We start from the raw sequence: 20,370 nt of genomic DNA, 5'->3' as shown, positions 1-20,370 counted from the left end.
TCCAGAGGAAGAGGAAGTGCAGATTCTTCTTCTGCATCGCTTAGAGCCTAGAGCGCCCTCTTGTGGTTGACAGTGTGAAAATAACTAATAATAGCACATATAAGTCGCTCTGGAGTATAAGTCGCACCCCGGCCTAAAGTATGACAAAAGGTGCAACTTGTAGTCCGGAAAATACGAGTCATACAAGGTTCTTACACGTTTAAATGTTTCTACTACACAAAGAGCTTTAAAGTTCATGTTCCACACTCTTTCTTTTCAGGGGCGTTCTGTCGATATCTTGGAGCCAGGCCGACCCGGAGCTCCTTCTCAGCAGCGCCAAAGACAATCGAATCCTCTGCTGGAACCCCAACACGGGCGAGGCAAGGACAACGTCGCCGCCGCCACATAAACAAACACCTGACCCTAACCCCGCCTCTGACCCCCCCGCTCGTCCCGTCTCTTCCCGTTGCAGGTGATCTACGAGCTCCCCACGACGAACCAGTGGTGCTTCGACGTGCAGTGGTGTCCGAGGAACCCGGCGCTCCTGTCCGCCGCCTCGTTCGACGGGATGATCTCGGTGTACTCGGTGATGGGGGGCTGCCTGGCGCCGGGGCAGCAGCGCAGCTCCGTCGACAAGGTAACAGTGCGCAAGAGCTGTTCTTTTTTACAGGATTGTACTTTCATAAAATGGATCTGTTTTAAAAGCTCAGACGAATGCGGAAAAACGCACAGGAATCCACTAGCCGTTTAAACATGTATACTTATGTTTTAAAGCCGTTTAAACATGTATACTTATGTTTTAAAGCCATTTAAACATGTATACTTATGTTTTAAAGCCGTTTAAACATGTATACTTATGTTTTAAAGCCGTTTAAACACGTATACTTCTGTTTTTAAGCCGTTTAAACATGTATACTTATGTTTTAAAGCCGTTTAAACATGTATAATTATGTTTTAAAGCCATTCAAACACGTATAATTATGTATTAAAGCCATTTAAACACGTATAATTATGTTTTAAAGCCATTTAAACATGTATAATTATGTTTTAAAGCCATTTAAACACGTATAATTATGTTTTAAAGCAATTTATTTTGAAAAGTTTGTTTTCTCTGATACATCACTCACAACAATTGATGTGATGATGGTTTGATTCGTGAGGACAGGTTTTGTTTTTCTTCTTCTTTATCTCTCTCTCTTTCTCTCAGTTTTTTCCTTCAGTATAGAGTAAAACACATATTTTGAAGACAGACATCTACAGTAACACTTTACCACCCGCCATAAAACACCATAGAAGAAGAAGTGTGGGCTCATTTGTGTTAAGTAAACGTGTTTTGTTCCTCGTCCCAGATCTCCTCGTCCTTTGACTCCATGGACCCGTTCGGTACAGGACAGACGCTGCCGCCGCTGCAGATGCCTCAGCCCCAGACTCAGCCCACCATCATCCCGCCGCTGAAGAAGCCCCCGAAGTGGATCCGCCGGCCTGTGGGGGCCTCGTTTGGGGTGAGGTCGCCTTTGTGTCACTGCTGCGAGGCCAAAAGGAGAACGCAGAGCTGTGTTTGCTGTGTCTGCGGCGCGAGCGACTGATGTCACACAAACAGAATAGATAAAATACAAACCGTACCTGAAGTCTACTTTTAATCCTGAAGTCGATCTCGGTGATTCACAAAAAGACGTTCAGTGATTCTCAGTTTGTGATGCTGTGAGACGTGGCTAAAGCTAGAGTAAACGGGAAACTACTTCTGGTTTATCATCAGCTTTTTCTGCTTTTTTTTTTACTCCTGCAAAGCGTCTACACCAGGGCTACTCAACATAAGGCCCAGGGGCCAAACCAGGCCCGCCGAGCGATTAAATCCGGCCACGACCCATCATCCAGGTCACTGTTTTAAGTCTGGGTTAGGACTAGTTTAAACCTGTTTTGTTCTTGGGTGTAGTCCTTGTTTAATTCTGCTTTAGACCTGTTTAGAGCCTGGGTTAGACCTGGTTCTAGGTTCTGGTTCGAGTCCTAGTTTAATCTCGGTTCAGTTCTGGGTGGGCAATTCTGAAAAGCGATGTTGGTAAAGCATTTAGTATGTCATTTCTCACAATCTGTTGGTCGTTATAAGGGCCTGGGATGGATGTTTGCACGTTCTCCCCGTGTCTGCTCTGTCAGCTCTTCATACAAGTGTGGAGTGTTCAAGTGTCTGTGAGGAATTATTATTGTCTTTGTTTCTTTCTGCTTTTTTGCCGTCTTGTTTTCGCCCGGGTTCGTTCTTTTTCAATCATCTCGTCATGTGTCACTCCTCTGTAACTGAAGTGGACCAAAAGTGACCCAGACCGTTTTGGCAACCAGACCCAGACCGCTTTGGGAACCAGACCCAAGACCGCTTTGGCAACCAGACCCAGACCGCTTTTGGAACCAGACCCAGACCCAGACCGCTTTGGGAACAGGACCCAAGACCCAGACCGCTTTGGGAACCAGACCCAAGACCCAGACCGCTTTGGGAACCAGACCCAAGACCCAGACCGCTTTGGGAACCAGACCCAAGACCCAGACCGCTTTGGCAACCAGACCCAGACCGCTTTGGGAACCCAGACCCAGACCGCTTTTGGAACCAGACCCAGACCCAGACCGCTTTGGGAACAGGACCCAAGACCCAGACCGCTTTGGGAACCAGACCCAAGACCCAAACCGCTTTGGGAACCAGACCCAAGACCCAGACCGCTTTGGGAACCAGACCGCTTTGGGACCCAGACCCCTCACAGCCCCCTTAGGCTCGCTTAAACCAGCTTAAGACAGTAAAAACCTGGCTCAAAACATATTTTAATTGACTTTAAGACGAGAGAACAACTTCCACACCTTCTTCTGACCTTTTCCCCCCACGTTCCGTCTCGTGTCGTTAGTTCGGTGGAAAGCTGGTGACGTTCGAGTGCCCGAAGCTGCCTGCCGGCCAGAGTCCCCAGGCCGCGCCCAAACAGGTGCACCTCAGTCAGGTCACCACGGAGACGGAGTTCCTGCAGCGGTCCAGGGAGCTCCAGAGCGCGCTGCAGACCGGGGCCTTCAACAGCTACTGTCAGAGCAAGATCCAGGCGGCTAAGGGCGACGCCGAGCAGGACATTTGGAAGTTCCTGCTGGTGAGAGCGCTGCGGTTTACACGTTTACACTGTTCAAAGTACAAAAAGAACCGTTTATTTTAGAAACGTGCTGTCGTTAAAAGGAATAACGGTTGAAAAAGGCTGATTTTACTCATGCGTTTGTCTGAATTAGCCTTGATTTAGTCAAATTTTTGAGAGTTTGAGCAAAACGTTAAGACATTGACATTTAACTGAAATTATTGTGTCATAAAGTATATTAAAATGTCCAAATAATATCAGGATCATAGTAATCAAGAGCCAAAGCGCAATACTGTCCAATATTGTGTGTTATTTAGTCATGGTTTGAGATAAAGAGAGAATATTTTCTAATCAAATGAAGAATTGGAAGATCATTTGTTTAAATAGCATGTTTGATATTGTTTTTATTTTGAAATCCAGTTATTTTTTTTGTCATCAAAAAACAATTTTAAATGTTCAGTGTGTATGTAGATTTTCAAGCTTTTGAATTAAACAGTTTAGATTCAAAGTGTGAAAAAATAACAGAATTTAGATGTTTTATTTAAAAAGGGGAATTTTTTGTTTGGATTTTTAAAAACACACACATTTTTCGACTGAAATATAGTTTTGTATCGGCTTAAATAAAATGCAAATGCTCCGGGATGAGTTTAAAATGTGTAGATATGTTTTCATAAAGGTTCTGGACCAGAAGTACAATCAACTCAATCCATTAGTAAATATATCATTGAGAAAATTACGGAGCGATCCAAAATGATTCCAAATGTTGCGCTTTTCCGTCATAATTTTCTCGATTTTTTTTTTTTTCCAGGTGAATTTCGAAGACGAAGCGCGCATCAAATTCCTCCGACTTCTGGGATTCAGCAAAGACGACCTGGAGCTAAAGGTGTTCCGTTTACCGCAGCGTTTATTCCTCTCTAAATACTAATACTAATACTAGCGCCTGTCACTGTCGCCTTCAGATTTCCAAATGTCTGGGGAAAAACTACCAGGCCAACGGGCACGGAGTGGACGCCAAAGACCTCGCCGAGAAGATGATGCAGCTCTCCACCGAGGTTCGTCCACGCCAGAGTTTTACACCATACGAGCAGGAGAAAAAGTACAAAAGTCACTGTACTTTGTGTGTTTTTCTTTGCTTGTCAGAGATCGGACGACGTCAACGCCGCCGCCAAAACCTCCGGCTCGGTGTCGCCAGCCGATTTCTTCAGCCAAACGCCAAAAGAGACGAGCAGCTTCCAGATCCCCGTCTCGTGCGGTAAAACGTCTCGTCTGTTTTTACCTCGTCGGCCGTGTTTAACGTGTTTCAGTTTAGATTTGTTACGTCCAACGGCAATAAAACGGTCAATGAATCATAGTCGGGTTGTTGCAATAGTGTTTATTTAGTGATTATTGTGAGGAAAGAAAGACACGAGTTGGCGATTATTTGTGATTATTGAGACACAATGTTCAAAATAATGTAAAATTCGACAAAAACTGCAACGTTCTGTGCGTTTAGAGCTATTTTTTTGACGCTAGATTGAACTAAAACGCTTAATTCTGCTTCTAAAATTGTCACGATTGTTATTTTTTGCTTCTTCCGATTACGTTGTGACCTGAATAATCTTGACGTCCCGAGTCTGTAACGAATCGTAAATCTGTTTTTAATCATTCAACACTCAAAGACAAACAGTCAAGAAATATTAGTTCTTCTTCTCGTGTCGAAAAAAATAATTTCGTCTGTCATTTACTGAACAATATGTTATGAATGAATTGGACCCCAAAACAAAATAAATGTGATTATTGTGGAGAAATGTGGTGTTAAAGCTTTAGGACGAGGACTGGAACAATACGGCGGCAACAAATTTGATGCATCTCCTTTTTAAAAGCGACTAAAATGTGTGCTAAAGGCGTACAGGTCTGAGTCACTTTTGCCGTTAGAGCTCCCCCTACTGTTCTATGTGAGAAGACTGATGCATAAGCTTTTTTGTGAAGTAACGAAAGTATGATTCACGCATCACACATCATTTAACGTGGTCAAATGAAATAAAACCAAAAAAAAGAGCGAGGGTTTCTCAGGAGAGTTTGCCCATGTCAAAGGCTGGTTTTCCGCACAGAGAATAATCTGTCGATGGGTCGTGTTTTTTGTCGATAAAACCCTAAAAAGTCAACGACTCCTGAATACTTTGTCCCTCCGTTTCGAGACGTTTCTGTCCCGTTTCCCGCAGATACGGACGGTCTGATCAGCCAGGCGCTGCTGGTGGGGAACTTCGACGGCGCCGTGGACCTGTGTCTGAACGACGGCCGATACGCCGAGGCCATCCTGTTGGCGATCAGCGGCGGCGAAGAGCTGCTGAAGAAGACCCAGCAGAAGTATCTGAGCAAACAGAAGAACAGCGTTTCAATGGTGAGCAAGAGCCGGAAATACAACGGTTTTTAGCGCAATTCAAAGGGTTAAACGGTTAAATCGACGGGTGTTGTTGGTGGCGAAGGACCGATCGTTTCAGACTGTGTCCCGGCCCTCTCCCGTGATGCTACGTGTTCATGAACCCTTCTCTGTCCACGTCCTCAGCTGATCTCGTCCGTGGTCACCCAGAATTGGCGGGACATTGTGGAAAGCTGCGAGCTGGACAACTGGAAGGAGGCTCTGGCCGCTCTGCTGACCTACGCACACCCGGAGGACTTCGCTCACCTCTGCGGTACTACCTTAAACTAAGATTGCCAGTGGAAGTATAAAATATCTTGTTTTACTAAAAATAAGAACAAGACGAGTGTTTTCTCACTTGAAATGAGAAAAAAATGCTACTACACTTTAAATAAGAACAAAACTCACTTATTTTATAAAAGCCATCTTGGAAGAGCAACAATCTAATAGAAAATAATATAAAAACAGGACCAAGATGTTTTTTTTTTGTTTTTTTATTATAATTATTTATATTTCATTATGTATTATTTCTTTGTTCGTTTATTATTTATCATATAACAAATTGGGTCAAATTGGAAGTAAGAATTTAGGACGAGAAGACATAAATTTTTCACATTTTTTTAATGAAGCATAAGCATCAAATTCTATATATTTCTAGAGATTACAACCTGTTTAAAATAATAATAAAATCAATGTTTTAGAATTCACATTTACATATCGTTTTCTTTTATTGTTTTATAATCAAACAGAACAAACAAGAACAACATAAATCTAAACGGAACAGGTCACGATTCGCAACGTGACAAACCACAAACTGAAATGATATTTTTATTCATAATAATACATTCTGAAACTGTCGGATTGTTTTTTCTTTTTTATTGACAAAATGAAAATTCACCTTCAAAGCGCTTTTCACTTTTCCATATTTTTAGCAGAATTTGTGTCAATTCACCAAATGGGCCCAACCACTAATAATTATATTTAGATATTTCTTCACCTGTTGCTTTAATAGAAGAACTTACCGTATTACCCCGACTATGAGCTTTAGATAACGTCCAGATATGAAAGAAAAAGTAAATTTATCATCTACTGGTGATGAACCGTGAGCTGGTTTTTGTTTTAACAATAATGCTGTTTGTTTGTTTGTTTGTTTGTGTGTGTGTTTGTTTGTGTGCTCAGACACTCTGGGCGCTCGTCTGGAGGTGGAGCAGTCGGAGAAGCGCTGTCTTCAGGCTTGTCTCTGTTACATTTGCTCCGGAAACATCGAGAAGCTGGTTGAGTGTTGGGCGCAGCACCGAGACTGCTCCTCTCCTCTGGGTCTGGAGGTGAGAGCCTTTTATTTCTCTTTTATTCACACACTTCAACCTGTGTCTGCAACGTCTACTAAAGCATGTATACTTTCTTTATGTGTGATCTCACTCAAGTAATACAGAACTGTAAATATATACTACAAATTATGTCGTAAATGTCATTATATTTTAGGCGAGACGCTGCAGGTGAAGAGGGAATAATCTTGAATTTAGAAATATCAATATGAAACTTTTCCTGCAGTTAAAGCACATAAAACATTCTATAAAAACATTCTATAAAAACATTATATTAAAACATTCTATTAAAACATTTAAACGGAGACGTTTAAATCTGAAGAATTGACAGGACCAGGTTTAATTTTTCTTGCTTATTTTTGTTGACATAATAGATACAGAAAAAGCATTTACAGAGGTAATTTTTTTATTTATTATTATTACTATTAGTTTTTTTAAGCAAACTAGATCCGCTGTAAATTGGCCTAAAATTGTACTTTTGTTCCTTTTTTTTTTAATGCAATTGCTGTGGTTGCTATGGTTATTGTAACTTTATTCATACATACGTTTTGATGGATCTGTGTTTTTCTTTAAATAAAAAAAAGTAAGCAATAAAAGTAAGTAAAGAAAATTGGCCTTAAATTATATAAATTATATGTTGAGAGAGCAAACCGTCCTTTCATTTCACTGGTGTTTTGTTTTATGAATAAACCTTAAGTTGTAATAATAATGACTCAACATGACGTGGTCGTGCACCGCCCTTTGATCAAACGCGCGCCTCGTCTAAGAGTTTTATCGGCTTCTTCTAAAACGCCGGCTTCTTCTGGCAGGACCTGGTGGAGAAGGTGATGATGCTGCGCAAGTCCATCGAGCGCCTCAGGAACGGCCAGGTCTCCGTCCAGAGCCCCATTCTGGCGGACAAGCTCACGCGCTACGCCGGCATCCTGGCAGCAGAGGGCAGTCTCTCCATCGCCAACGCCTACCTGCCCGAGGACTCTGAGGAGGTGAAGGGCGCAAACCTGTCTGTGAATGTCCCGGGGCGATTATGCAAAAACACAGAAACGCAACCATACAACAGATAGATTTGATAAACGTCGTACTATTAGAATATTCCGAGGAGAGTCACAAATAACCAGAGTAGTACTATATTTAGTTAAGTAACGTTTTTGAGAAATTGTACTCATTTTTTGAGTAAAAGTGTAAATGTACAAGCGATAAAATCTTTACGTAGACAATACTACTGTATTTTCCAGAGTATAAGTCGCACCAGCCAAAAAATGCATAATAGAGAAGAAAAACACATATATAAGTCGCACTGGAGTATAAGTCGCACCAGCCAAAAAGTGCATAAGAGAGAAGAATATATAAGTCGCACTGGAGTATAAAGCATCAGTTTTACCCCAAATCACTAAATCCATTGAATTCTTCTTCCTCTGTGTCACTTCTAAACAACTCCACAAACTCCAGAGGAAGAGGAAGTACAGATTCTTCTTCTGCGTCGCTTAGAGCCTAGAGCGCCCTCTTGTGGTTGTCAGTGTGAAAATAACAAATAATATCACACATAAGTCGCTCTGGAGTATAAGTCGCACCCCGGACAAAACTATGAAAAAAGTGTGACTTATAATCTAGAAAATATAGTAAATTAATTGAACATTTGTGTTTCTGGCACAGTTTTTCTTATTTTTTTGTCTGTCTTTTGAAAATACCAGATGTTGTGCTTTTGTTTGAATAAAACATCCAATTACGTACATGAACCTCAAAGTATGAATCAGATGTTACGGCCCAGACAAGTTACTCGTACGTAATACTTTGTACTTGTGTGTAGTACATGTTTTGGCGTCTCTTCCGAGTCACGCCACAGTGTTTCCATGTTTCCCGTGGCGTTTGACCTTCCTGACCTTCTCCCTCCTCGTGTTCCTCCTCAGACCAGTATCCGGATGCTGAAGGACCGTCTGTTCCACGCTCAGGGAGAAGGAACGGCGAGCTGCGCCCTGCGCCCCGACCAGAGCGCCGCAAAAGCTGCTGCTGCCGCCGTCGCCACTGCCGCCGCTGCTGCGCCTCAGCCGACTGCGCCTCAGCCGACTGCGCCCGCCGCACAGATCATGGTAACGTCACGCTTTAGAGCCCGCCGCACAGATCATGGTAACGTCAGGCTTTAGAGCCCGCCTCACAGATCATGGTAACGTCACGCTTTAGAGCCCGCCGCACAGATCATGGTAACGTCACGCTTTAGAGCCCGCCGCACAGATCATGGTAACGTCAGGCTTTAGAGCCCGCCTCACAGATCATGGTAACGTCACGCTTTAGAGCCCGCCGCACAGATCATGGTAACGTCAGGCTTTAGAGCCCGCCTCACAGATCATGGTAACGTCACGCTTTAGAGCCCGCCTCACAGATCATGGTAACGTCACGCTTTAGAGCCCGCCGCACAGATCACGGTAACGTCACGCTTTAGAGCCCGCTGCACGGATCACGGTAACGTCACGCTTTAGAGCCCGCTGCACAGATCATGGTAACGTCACGCTTTAGAGCCCGCTGCACAGATCACGGTAACGTCACGCTTTAGAGCCCGCTGCACAGATCATGGTAACGTCAGGCTTTAGAGCCCGCCTCACAGATCATGGTAACGTCACGCTTTAGAGCCCGCCTCACAGATCATGGTAACGTCACGCTTTAGAGCCCGCCGCACAGATCACGGTAACGTCACGCTTTAGAGCCCGCTGCACAGATCACGGTAACGTCACGCTTTAGAGCCCGCTGCACAGATCATGGTAACGTCACGCTTTAGAGCCACGGCACAGATCATGGTAAAGTCACGCTTTAGAGCCCGCTGCACAGATCATGGTAACGTCACGCTTTAGAGCCCGCTGCACCGATCACGGTAACGTCACGCTTTAGAGCCCGCCGCACAGATCATGGTAACGTCACGCTTTAGAGCCCGCCGCACAGATCATGAGCCCGCCGCACAGATCATGGTAACGTCACGCTTTAGAGCCACGGCACAGATCGTGGTAACGTCACGGTTTAGAGCCCGCCGCACAGATCTTGGTAACGTCACGCTTTAGAGCCCGCCGCACAGATCATGGTAACGTCACGCTTTAGAGCCCGCCGCACAGATCATGGTAACGTCACGCTTTAGAGCCCGCCGCACAGATCATGAGCCCGCTGCACAGATCGTGGTAACGTCACGCTTTAGAACCCGCCGCACAGATCATGGTAACGTCACGCTTTAGAGCCCGCCGCACAGATTATTGTAACGTCACGCTTTAGAGCCCGCCGCACAGATCATGGTAACGTCACTTTTTAGAGCCCGCCGCACAGATCATGGTAACGTCACGCTTTAGAGCCCGCCGCACAGATCATGGTAACGTCACGCTTTAGAGCCCGCCTCACAGATCATGGTAACGTCACGCTTTAGAGCCCGCCTCACAGATCATGGTAACGTCACGCTTTAGAGCCCGCCGCACAGATCACGGTAACGTCACGCTTTAGAGCCACGGCACAGATCATGGTAACGTCACGCTTTAGAGCCTGCCGCACAGATCACAGTAACGTCACGCTTTAGAGCCCGCTGCACAGATCATGGTAACGTCACGCTTTAGAGCCCACCGCACAGATCACGGTAACGTCACGCTTTAGAGCCACAGCACAGATCATGGTAACGTCACGCTTTAGAGCCCGCCGCACAGATCACGGTAACGTCACGCTTTAGAGCCCGCTGCACCGATCACGGTAACGTCACGCTTTAGAGCCCGCCGCACAGATCATGGTAACGTCACGCTTTAGAGCCCGCCGCACAGATCATGAGCCCGCCGCACAGATCATGGTAACGTCACGCTTTAGAGCCACGGCACAGATCGTGGTAACGTCACGCTTTAGAGCCCGCCGCACAGATCATGGTAACGTCACGCTTTAGAGCCCGCCGCACAGATCATGGTAACGTCACGCTTTAGAGCCCGCCGCACAGATCATGAGCCCGCTGCACAGATCGTGGTAACGTCACGCTTTAGAGCCCGCCGCACAGATCATGGTAACGTCACGCTTTAGAGCCCGCCGCACAGATCATGGTAACGTCACGCTTTAGAGCCCGCCGCACAGATCATGGTAACGTCACGCTTTAGAGCCCGCCGCACAGATCATGGTAACGTCACGCTTTAGAGCCCGCCGCACAGATCATGGTAACGTCACGCTTTAGAGCCCGCCACACAGATCATGGTAACGTCACGCTTTAGAGCCCGCTGCACAGATCACGGTAACGCCACGCTTTAGAGCCCGCCGCACAGATCACGGTAACGTCACGCTTTAGAGCCCGCTGCACAGATCATGGTAATGTCACGCTTTAGAGCCACGGCACAGATCATGGTAACGTCACGCTTTAGAGCCGCGGCACAGATCATGGTAACGTCACGCTTTAGAGCCCGCCGCACAGATCACTGTAACGTCACGCTTTAGAGCCCGCTGCACAGATCATGGTAACGTCACGCTTTAGAGCCCGCCGCACAGATCACGGTAACGTCACGCTTTAGAGCCCGCCGCACAGATCACGGTAACGTCACGCTTTAGAGCCCGCCGCACAGATCACGGTAACGTCACGCTTTAGAGCCCGCTGCACAGATCATGATAACGTCACGCTTTAGAGCCCGCCGCACAGATAACGGTAACGTCACGCTTTAGAGCCCGCTGCACAGATCATGGTAACGTCACGCTTTAGAGCCCGCCGCACAGATCATGGTAACGTCACGCTTTAGAGCCCGCTGCACAGATCATGGTAACGTCACGCTTTAGAGCTACGGCACGGATATTGGTAACGTCACGCTTTAGAGCCACGGCACAGATCATGGTAACGTCACGCTTTAGAGCCTGCCGCACAGATCACAGTAACGTCACGCTTTAGAGCCCGCTGCACAGATCATGGTAACGTCACGCTTTAGAGCCCACCGCACAGATCACGGTAACGTCACGCTTTAGAGCCACAGCACAGATCATGGTAACGTCACGCTTTAGAGCCCGCCGCACAGATCACGGTAACGTCACGCTTTAGAGCCCGCTGCACCGATCACGGTAACGTCACGCTTTAGAGCCCGCCGCACAGATCATGGTAACGTCACGCTTTAGAGCCCGCCGCACAGATCATGAGCCCGCCGCACAGATCATGGTAACGTCACGCTTTAGAGCCACGGCACAGATCGTGGTAACGTCACGCTTTAGAGCCCGCCGCACAGATCATGGTAACGTCACGCTTTAGAGCCCGCCGCACAGATCATGGTAACGTCACGCTTTAGAGCCCGCCGCACAGATCATGAGCCCGCTGCACAGATCGTGGTAACGTCACGCTTTAGAGCCCGCCGCACAGATCATGGTAACGTCACGCTTTAGAGCCCGCCGCACAGATCATGGTAACGTCACGCTTTAGAGCCCGCCGCACAGATCATGGTAACGTCACGCTTTAGAGCCCGCCGCACAGATCATGGTAACGTCACGCTTTAGAGCCCGCCGCACAGATCATGGTAACGTCACGCTTTAGAGCCCGCCGCTCAGATCATGGTAACGTCACGCTTTAGAGCCCGCTGCACAGATCACGGTAACGCCACGCTTTAGAGCCCGCCGCACAGATCACGGTAACGTCACGCTTTAGAGCCCGCTGCACAGATCATGGTAATGTCACCCTTTAGAGCCACGGCACAGATCATGGTAACGTCACGCTTTAGAGCCGCGGCACAGATCATGGTAACGTCACGCTTTAGAGCCCGCCGCACAGATCACGGTAACGTCACGCTTTAGAGCCCGCCGCACAGATCATGGTAACGTCACGCTTTAGAGCCCGCTGCACAGATCATGATAACGTCACGCTTTAGAGCCCGCCTCACAGATCATGGTAACGTCACGCTTTAGAGCCCGCCGCACAGATCATGGTAGCATCACGCTTTAGAGACACGGCACAGATCATGGTAACGTCACGCTTTAGAGCCTGCCGCACAGATCACGGTAACGTCACGCTTTAGAGCCACGGCACAGATCACGGTAACGTCACGCTTTAGAGCCCGCTGCACAGATCATGGTAACGTCACGCTTTAGAGCCCGCCGCACAGATCACGGTAACGTCACGCTTTAGAGCCACGGCACAGATCATGGTAACGTCACGCTTTAGAGCCCGCTGCACAGATCATGGTAACGTCACGCTTTAGAGCCCGCTGCACGATCACGGTAACGTCACGCTTTAGAGCCCGCCGCACAGATCATGGTAACGTCACGCTTTAGAGCCCGCCGCACAGATCATGGTAACGTCACGCTTTAGAGCCCGCTGCACAGATCATGGTAACGTCACGCTTTAGAGCCACGGCACAGATCTTGGTAACGTCACGCTTTAGAGCCCGCCGCACAGATCACGGTAACGTCACGCTTTAGAGCCCGCTGCACAGATCACGGTAACGTCACGCTTCAGAGCCCGCCGCACAGATCACGGTAACGTCACGCTTTAGAGCCCGCCGCACAGATCATGGTAACGTCACGCTTTAGAGGCCCGCCGCACAGATCACGGTAACGTCACGCTTTAGAGCCACGGCACAGATCATGGTAACGTCACGCTTTAGAGTCCGCCGCACAGATCATGGTAATGTCACGCTTTAGAGCCCGCCGCACAGATCATGGTAACGTCACGCTTTAGAGCCCGCCGCACAGATCATGGTAACGTCACGCTTTACAGCCCGCCGCACAGATCATGGTAACGTCACGCTTTAGAGCCCGCCGCACAGATCATGTTAACGTCACGCTTTAGAGCCATGGCACAGATCTTGGTAACGTCACGCTTTACAGCCCGCCGCACAGGTCATGGTAACGTCACGCTTTAGAGCCACGGCACAGATCATGGTAACGTCACGCTTTAGAGCCCGCCCCACAGATCATGGTAACGTCACGCTTTAGAGCCACGGCACAGATCGTGATAACGTCACGCTTTAGAGCCACGGCACAGATCGTGGTAACGTCACGCTTTAGAGCCACGGCACAGATCATGGTAACGTCACGCTTTAGAGCCCGCCGCACAGATCATGGTAACGTCACGCTTTAGAGCCCGCCTCACAGATCATGGTAACGTCACGCTTTAGAGCCACGGCACAGATCTTCGTAACGTCACGCTTTAGAGCCCGCCGCACAGATCACGGTAACGTCACGCTTTAGAGCCCGCCGCACAGATCACGGTAACGTCACGCTTCAGAGGCCGCCGCACAGATCATGGTAACGTCACGCTTTAGAGCCCGCCGCACAGATCATGGTAATGTCACGCTTTAGAGGCCCGCCGCACAGATCACGGTAACGTCACGCTTTAGAGCCATGGCACAGATCTTGGTAACGTCACGCTTTACAGCCCGCCGCACAGGTCATGGTAACGTCACGCTTTAGAGCCACGGCACAGATCATGGTAACGTCACGTTTTAGAGCCCGCCGCACAGATCATGGTAACGTCACGCTTTAGAGCCCGCCGCACAGATCATGGTAACGTCACGCTTTAGAGCCCGCCGCACAGATCATGGTAACGTCATGCTTTACAGCCCGCCGCACAGATCATGGTAACGTCACGCTTTAGAGCCCGCCGCACAGATCATGGTAACGTCACGCTTTAGAGCCCGCCGCACAGATCATGGTAACATCACGCTTTAGAGCCCGCCGCACAGATCATGGTAACGTCACGCTTTAGAGCCCGCCTCACAGATCATGGTAACGTCACGCTTTAGAGCCACGGCACAGATCATGGTAACGTCACGCTTTAGAGCCCGCCGCACAGGTCATGGTAACGTCGCGCTTTAGAGCCACGGCACAGATCATGGTAACGTCACGCTTTAGAGCCCGCCGCACAGATCATGGTAACGTCACGCTTTAGAGCCACGGCACAGATCATGAGCCCGCCTCACAGATCACGGTAACGTCACGCTTTAGAGCCCGCCTCACAAATCATGGTAACGTCACGCTTTAGAGCCGCCGCACAGATCACGGTAACATCACGCTTTAGAGCCCGCCGCACAGATCATGGTAACGTCACGCTTTAGAGCCGGTTTTATTCTAAAATTTTAAACGGCAACATCCTTAGTCCTAGTTGTTATTTTGTGGTGATGTGACCAGCATTGATGCAAATATTCCACGTTAAAATGAAAATGAATATAGCAATTTATGTCCTTATTTATATTTATATGACATGTTCAAATAAAATCACAAACAAAAAATCGCATTCTCGTGATACTTCTGCTTTCAAAATTTTTAAAACGCATTCAAAAACACCTTTTATAACAAAGACGGCTGCGTTATACAAGCAAAATATAAACGCTCCAAAAACTCTTTCAGAAAACTCAATTTGCTGACCTCTTAATAAAAATGTGAAATAATCCGCTCTTGTTTTGACGTCCTTGACTCTCTGATCCAGGGCCAGTACCAGCCGCCGGCCACGCAGATGCCACTGATGCCCCAGATGCCCTCCCTCTTCACTCCACAGTCTCCTCCAGCCAGTGCCGGCCCCGGTCTGCCCCCTGCAGGCCTCGGGAGGAACCCCGCGGGACCCAGGCAGATGAGGCCGCCGTACGCCCAGCACCCGCCCGCTCCAGGTGGGACAGGAACCACTTTAACGAGCTTTTAACCACAATTGTGATGGTTTTATGTCATCGTTAGTTTATGAAGACACTAAATTAATAAAGAGGGACAAGAAAATGATTGATAAATACGGCTAAAACAAGATGTAATTTTCATTTCATCCCCTGAACACAGTAAAAGTGACTGGAATATTAGTCAGTGCACCTAAAAGATCTTTGTTTTCTTGTGTGTCATTGTGTGTTCTACTTAAATCTCCCTTTTTAAATATATTTTATGTGGCTCTGATAACGAAATCAAAGTTTTAATTACTATAACTGACGAGAGACAGAGGGACATGTGGTCACTCTATTAAGGTTTAATAAGAAATAGATCTTAATAGTTCCTAATATTTACCTTGCTGTACTTTTTGAGCTTCACAGCGCTTCTGATTAAAAGCCGCGCAACGTGACATTTACGAGGGAAATGGAGCTTGTCCATATACGGGCCGCATCTGACAGTAAACAGCAGCTGCCCACATTGTAACACGAGATATTTACACATAAATATGGTCCATGTTAGTGATGCAGGGGGCGGGGCGGGCCAAGGAAGTCTCATTTCACTGCGTCAGGTTCTAATCTTCAGATCGCCGTATATCACATGTCCAGGCGTCTAGAGTTACTTCCTCATTAGACTCATTTCTCAGTGAATATGAGTCTGATGTAATAAAACACACAAACTATAGAAACCGATGTGTCCACTGACATCGTCTTCTACTGTGTGTCAAATGCTTGCACTTCCTGCTACAGTGCCCCCCAGTGGCCAGTAAAATCTATCAAAAAGGGGGGGAAGTAGCAGCTTAAAGTTTGTAAAGTATGTTTCTTTGCAGTCAAATAATAGACATTTTCCTCTTTCACAGGTTTCATTCCTCAGCCGCCGTTCCAGCCTCAGCCCATGGGCGCTCCTTCCGCCTTCCCGCCTCCTCCGGGTCCCTCCATCCCCTCGTCGCTCTCCGGACCCCCCTCGTCCATGTCCATGCCCCCCTCCTCCATGTCCGGCCCTCTGCAGCCCCCCGGCGTCCCCCCCACCAGCTTCATGCCCTCCACGTCTCTGCCCTCTGCGCCCCCTAGCTCTCAGCCCGGAGCGCCCGTCCCCATGTACCCGGGGGCCCTCCACTCCCAGTGTCCAGCCCCTGCCATGCCCGGCGGGCCCTACAGCCCAATAGGAGCGGGGTACCCACAGGGGGGGCCCGGAGCACCCGCCGTGAAGCCTTTCTCCGCAGCGCCGGCGCCTCCTCCGCCCACAGGTCAGTCTGACGTCTGGAGCTTTATCCCGACATTAATGTACCACGCAACTGTACCGCTCGTCTCCATGGAGATGACGCCGCTTGTCTCCATGGAGATGTCGCCGCTTGTCTCCATGGAGATGTCACCGCTCTCCCTTGACTCTTGACACTTGCAGAGTCCGTTTAATCCAGATAACGACTAGAACCGTCAGAATAACGTGTTTTTTATAGACGTTTTATGTAGATCGCAGCGCTCACTTCATCTCTGGCTTTTCCATGACTTAAACTCTGTTGCACTTTTCACTTTCAGGGGCGTTTCCGTGGCTCGGGGGCTCCTCCTCCTCGACAGGTGACAGACGGGTTTAGAACGTGAAAAACACACTAAGTGACCCAACGACACCGGGAAAATTGGTCGAACTGGCACGAAACACGAGCCAAATGCCTGTCCCGTGTGGCGTTGCGGGTCATCTTAGCGTGTGCGGGGAACGTGCTTGAGTCGCATCTGCTTGGGCGGGACCCTCTTTGCGTCCCGCGGGCGCTGGCGAGTTTCTGGGGCTGTTTTTGTTTGCTCGTTTTGTGCATTTTCGAAGTCGTTTCCGCCTCTCGACTCTGAAGCCTTCATTTTGTGTCGTTAAAAAAAGAAAATTTGTGTTTGACTTCAGGGCCTCAAGAAGGATGGAACGACCCGCCGGCTGTGAGAGGAGGGCCGAGGAAGAAGAAGGTACGACCGCGCCAACGCTTTTACTGTAGCGAGTCGTGCGGGAACTCGGTCGATACGCAATAAATAAACGCACAAGACGCAATAGAAACACAAAAACTATCATAGAAAAAGGAGTATTATGTTTAAAATGTACAAAATGTGCAGCTAGTTATGGGTCATTTTATGAGACACTGACACAAGGTCCTAGAAACATTTACTTTTCTTATATTTGGTGCTAAATTTTAAGTCTTTATGCTTTTTTTTTTGTAGTAAAAGTACTAATTTTGGTGGTATAGAACTTTTTTGTAAATATTTAAACGCAGTATTTCAGATCTGACTAAACATTTTGCCCGTTTGTCCCAGTTTGAACCATTTTTGTGAAGTTTATACTTGTACTTCCTGGTTGGACATAAGTAGAGGTGATTCCACAGCTGTTACCATAGCAACCAGACTGTAAACAAGAGCCAAACTCCACATAAATGACACAACAGTTCTGATCTGACACAATAACACCATAAAACACCTTTATTTAGGCCAACCATGGTTTAAACTGTCTCTGTGTCGCACACTGATGACATCACAGAGGGATTCAGCTCCACTTCCTGTCTTTTTAAACTTGTATTTTTCATCACAAACTGTAACTTAACGACAGTAAAACTGTGATAAATATTTACCACAGGTTCTACACCATTAAACTAAGTCAGAATTATAAAAACAGCAGAACCTTTAATTTGGACTTTTAGACCTTTAGTCACATGTTTTGTGATAATATCGTTACCGAGACGATGTGTTTTTGTCCACGTCGCTCTTAAATCTGAGTTGTGTCCGTGTTGTCCTCCAGGTCCCAGATAACTACACTCCCCCGGCCCCGATCACTGCCCCGGTGATGGGCTACGCCGAGGCCCCTCAGCCCCAGGACCGCCGCGCTCAGGTGCCTCCAGGGGCCCCGCAGGAGCCCAGCGTTCAGCTCCTGCAGCAGCTGCCGGCCGAGCGCGTGGAGCAGAAGGAGATCCCGGCCGAGCATTTGGTCCTGAAGTCCACGTTCGACAGTTTGGTCCAGAGGTGTCAGCTGGCGGCAGGAGACCCGGTAAGAGCGGGCCCCGAAAACATATGAGAGAAAAGACCCCCGCGCCAGGTGAAGTAACCAGTGTGTTCTGGATCACAGCAAACCAAGAGGAAGCTGGAGGACGCCGCCAAACGCCTGGGATCGCTCTACGACAAGCTCAGGGATCAGGCGGTAAGAGGCTTTAGGGCGGGGCTGGGGAAAAGGGGCGGTGCCGGGTAAAGCGTGGGATGCTAGTTAAAGCGGGCTAAGCTGGGTAAAAGGGGCGGTGCTAGTTAAAGCGTCGCGCCGGGTAAAAGGGGCGGTGCTAGTTAAAGCAGGCGGTGCTAGTTAAAGCGGGCGGCGCTTGTTAAAGCGGGCGTTGCTTGTTAAAGCGGGCGGCGCTAGTTAAAGCGGGCGGTGCTAGTTAAAGCGGGCGTTGCTTGTTAAAGCGGGCGGCGCTAGTTAAAGCGGGCGGTGCTTGTTAAAGCGGGCGGCGCTAGTTAAAGCGGGCGGCGCTAGTTAAAGCGGGCGGTGCTTGTTAAAGCGGGCGGTGCTTGTTAAAGCGGGCGGCGCTAGTTAAAGCGGGCGGTGCTAGTTAAAGCGGGCGGTGCTTGTTAAAGCGGGCGGCGCTAGTTAAAACGGGCGGTGCTAGTTAAAGCGGGCGGTGCTTGTTAAAGCAGGCGGTGCTAGTTAAAGCGGGCGGTGCTAGTTAAAGCGGGCGTTGCTTGTTAAAGCGGGCGGTGCTAGTTAAAGCGGGCGGTGCTAGTTAAAGCGGGCGGTGCTTGTTAAAGCAGGCGGTGCTAGTTAAAGCGGGCGCGGGCGGTGCTAGTTAAAGCGGGCGGTAAAGGGGGCGGAGGGGGAGCGCTGGGGGAACATTAGACGTCTAATGTCGATGTGTTGACCTTGTCCCTCTGCGCTCGCCGTAGTTCTCCGCTCGCGTCTCACCGCACGTCTTAACGCTCATAAGTGTTGACTTTGTCCCTCTTGGCTGGCCGTAGCTCTCCGCCCACATCCTGGGCGGCCTGCACGAGATCAGCCGCTGCGTGGCGGGGCAGCAGTACCAGCGCGGCCTGGAGGTCCACACACAGATCGTCAGCAGCAGCAACTTCAGCGAGATCTCGGGCTTCATGCCCATCCTCAAGATGCTCATGACCATCGGCACGCGCCTCGGGGTCTGACACCAGGGGGCGGGGTCTGACACCAGGGGGCGGGGTCTGACACCAGGGGGCGGGGTCTGACACCAGGGGGCGCCGTTCAGCCACGTTTCCTGTATATTTATTATGATCATGTTCTTTTTCTTATTTTTGAGCCGGCGATGTCGCGCTTTCGTGGATCGTCGGTTTGAAACACTCCGGAATAAATATATATGTATAAAATAGAGTTAAAATGACTTGAATTCATAATATTAGTCTCGATTTTAATTGGTTTATTTACTTGTTGAACATGCCATTTCTGACCTGTATTATGTCGTTTTCAATTTATTTTTTAAAAAGACTTGATCTGCCTGTGAAACAATATGAACTTGGAATAAAACCTGCAAGAATTTTTTGGTTATTTTTAGTTTAATTGTTGATAAAATGTCACAGGAGGAAATACCTTTTATAACAAAGACGGACATTATTCAATCAAAATGTCACAAATTCATTTTTTTGTCAATAATTCAATTTATTTGTAATGATTCTCTCTATAAGCTTCAGTCTGCACATTTCAACTGTTTTTAAGTTTAAAATGGGTTTATATTCGAGGTGTTTTCGTCTCAAAATATTGTATTCATTATTTTACACAAAGTTGAATTACAGCAAACCTTTAAATTAAAATCTCTTGGTTTGAAGATTGTTTTGAAACACGTTTAACGCCTTTTTAAGAGTATAAACGTCTCTAAACTTAACTTAAAAATATATACAAGTTTGTGTTGTTATTTCAACATTGAGACTTATTTTAGAGCCACAAACTCCATCTTTTATAAACGCACTGGTGAAATATTGACTTAAACTTGTGCTCGACTCGATTTTGA

The 20,370-nt window shown here is 47.9% G+C and overlaps 1 protein-coding gene across 1 annotated transcript in view; it reads left to right on the top strand.

The window, feature by feature from the left end:
* sec31b (SEC31 homolog B, COPII coat complex component) overlaps nt 1-19,540 on the top strand; it is a 32,179-nt gene extending 12,639 nt beyond the window's left edge. The window contains exons 8-26 of the mRNA XM_072455887.1: nt 260-359; nt 452-616; nt 1,329-1,481; nt 2,862-3,092; nt 3,880-3,954; nt 4,031-4,123; nt 4,212-4,323; nt 5,273-5,451; nt 5,617-5,743; nt 6,649-6,794; nt 7,604-7,777; nt 8,699-8,878; nt 15,187-15,364; nt 16,246-16,632; nt 16,922-16,960; nt 17,274-17,332; nt 18,153-18,398; nt 18,477-18,548; nt 19,355-19,540. Of these exons, the coding sequence (XP_072311988.1) occupies nt 260-359; nt 452-616; nt 1,329-1,481; nt 2,862-3,092; nt 3,880-3,954; nt 4,031-4,123; nt 4,212-4,323; nt 5,273-5,451; nt 5,617-5,743; nt 6,649-6,794; nt 7,604-7,777; nt 8,699-8,878; nt 15,187-15,364; nt 16,246-16,632; nt 16,922-16,960; nt 17,274-17,332; nt 18,153-18,398; nt 18,477-18,548; nt 19,355-19,534 (2,896 nt within the window). The 3' untranslated portion in view covers nt 19,535-19,540. The remainder of the gene's footprint in view (nt 1-259; nt 360-451; nt 617-1,328; nt 1,482-2,861; nt 3,093-3,879; nt 3,955-4,030; nt 4,124-4,211; nt 4,324-5,272; nt 5,452-5,616; nt 5,744-6,648; nt 6,795-7,603; nt 7,778-8,698; nt 8,879-15,186; nt 15,365-16,245; nt 16,633-16,921; nt 16,961-17,273; nt 17,333-18,152; nt 18,399-18,476; nt 18,549-19,354) is intronic.
* Nucleotides 19,541-20,370: the final 830 nt, after the last annotated feature.

This window comes from Eucyclogobius newberryi, unplaced genomic scaffold (assembly GCF_026437365.1).
Source record: "Eucyclogobius newberryi isolate DKJ021-1_F unplaced genomic scaffold, fEucNew1.0.hap1 SCAF_20, whole genome shotgun sequence".
Taxonomy (NCBI): domain Eukaryota; kingdom Metazoa; phylum Chordata; class Actinopteri; order Gobiiformes; family Gobiidae; genus Eucyclogobius; species Eucyclogobius newberryi.
The sequence above is the reverse complement of the archived record's forward strand: the minus strand, read 5'-3'. Positions and strand labels throughout refer to the sequence as shown.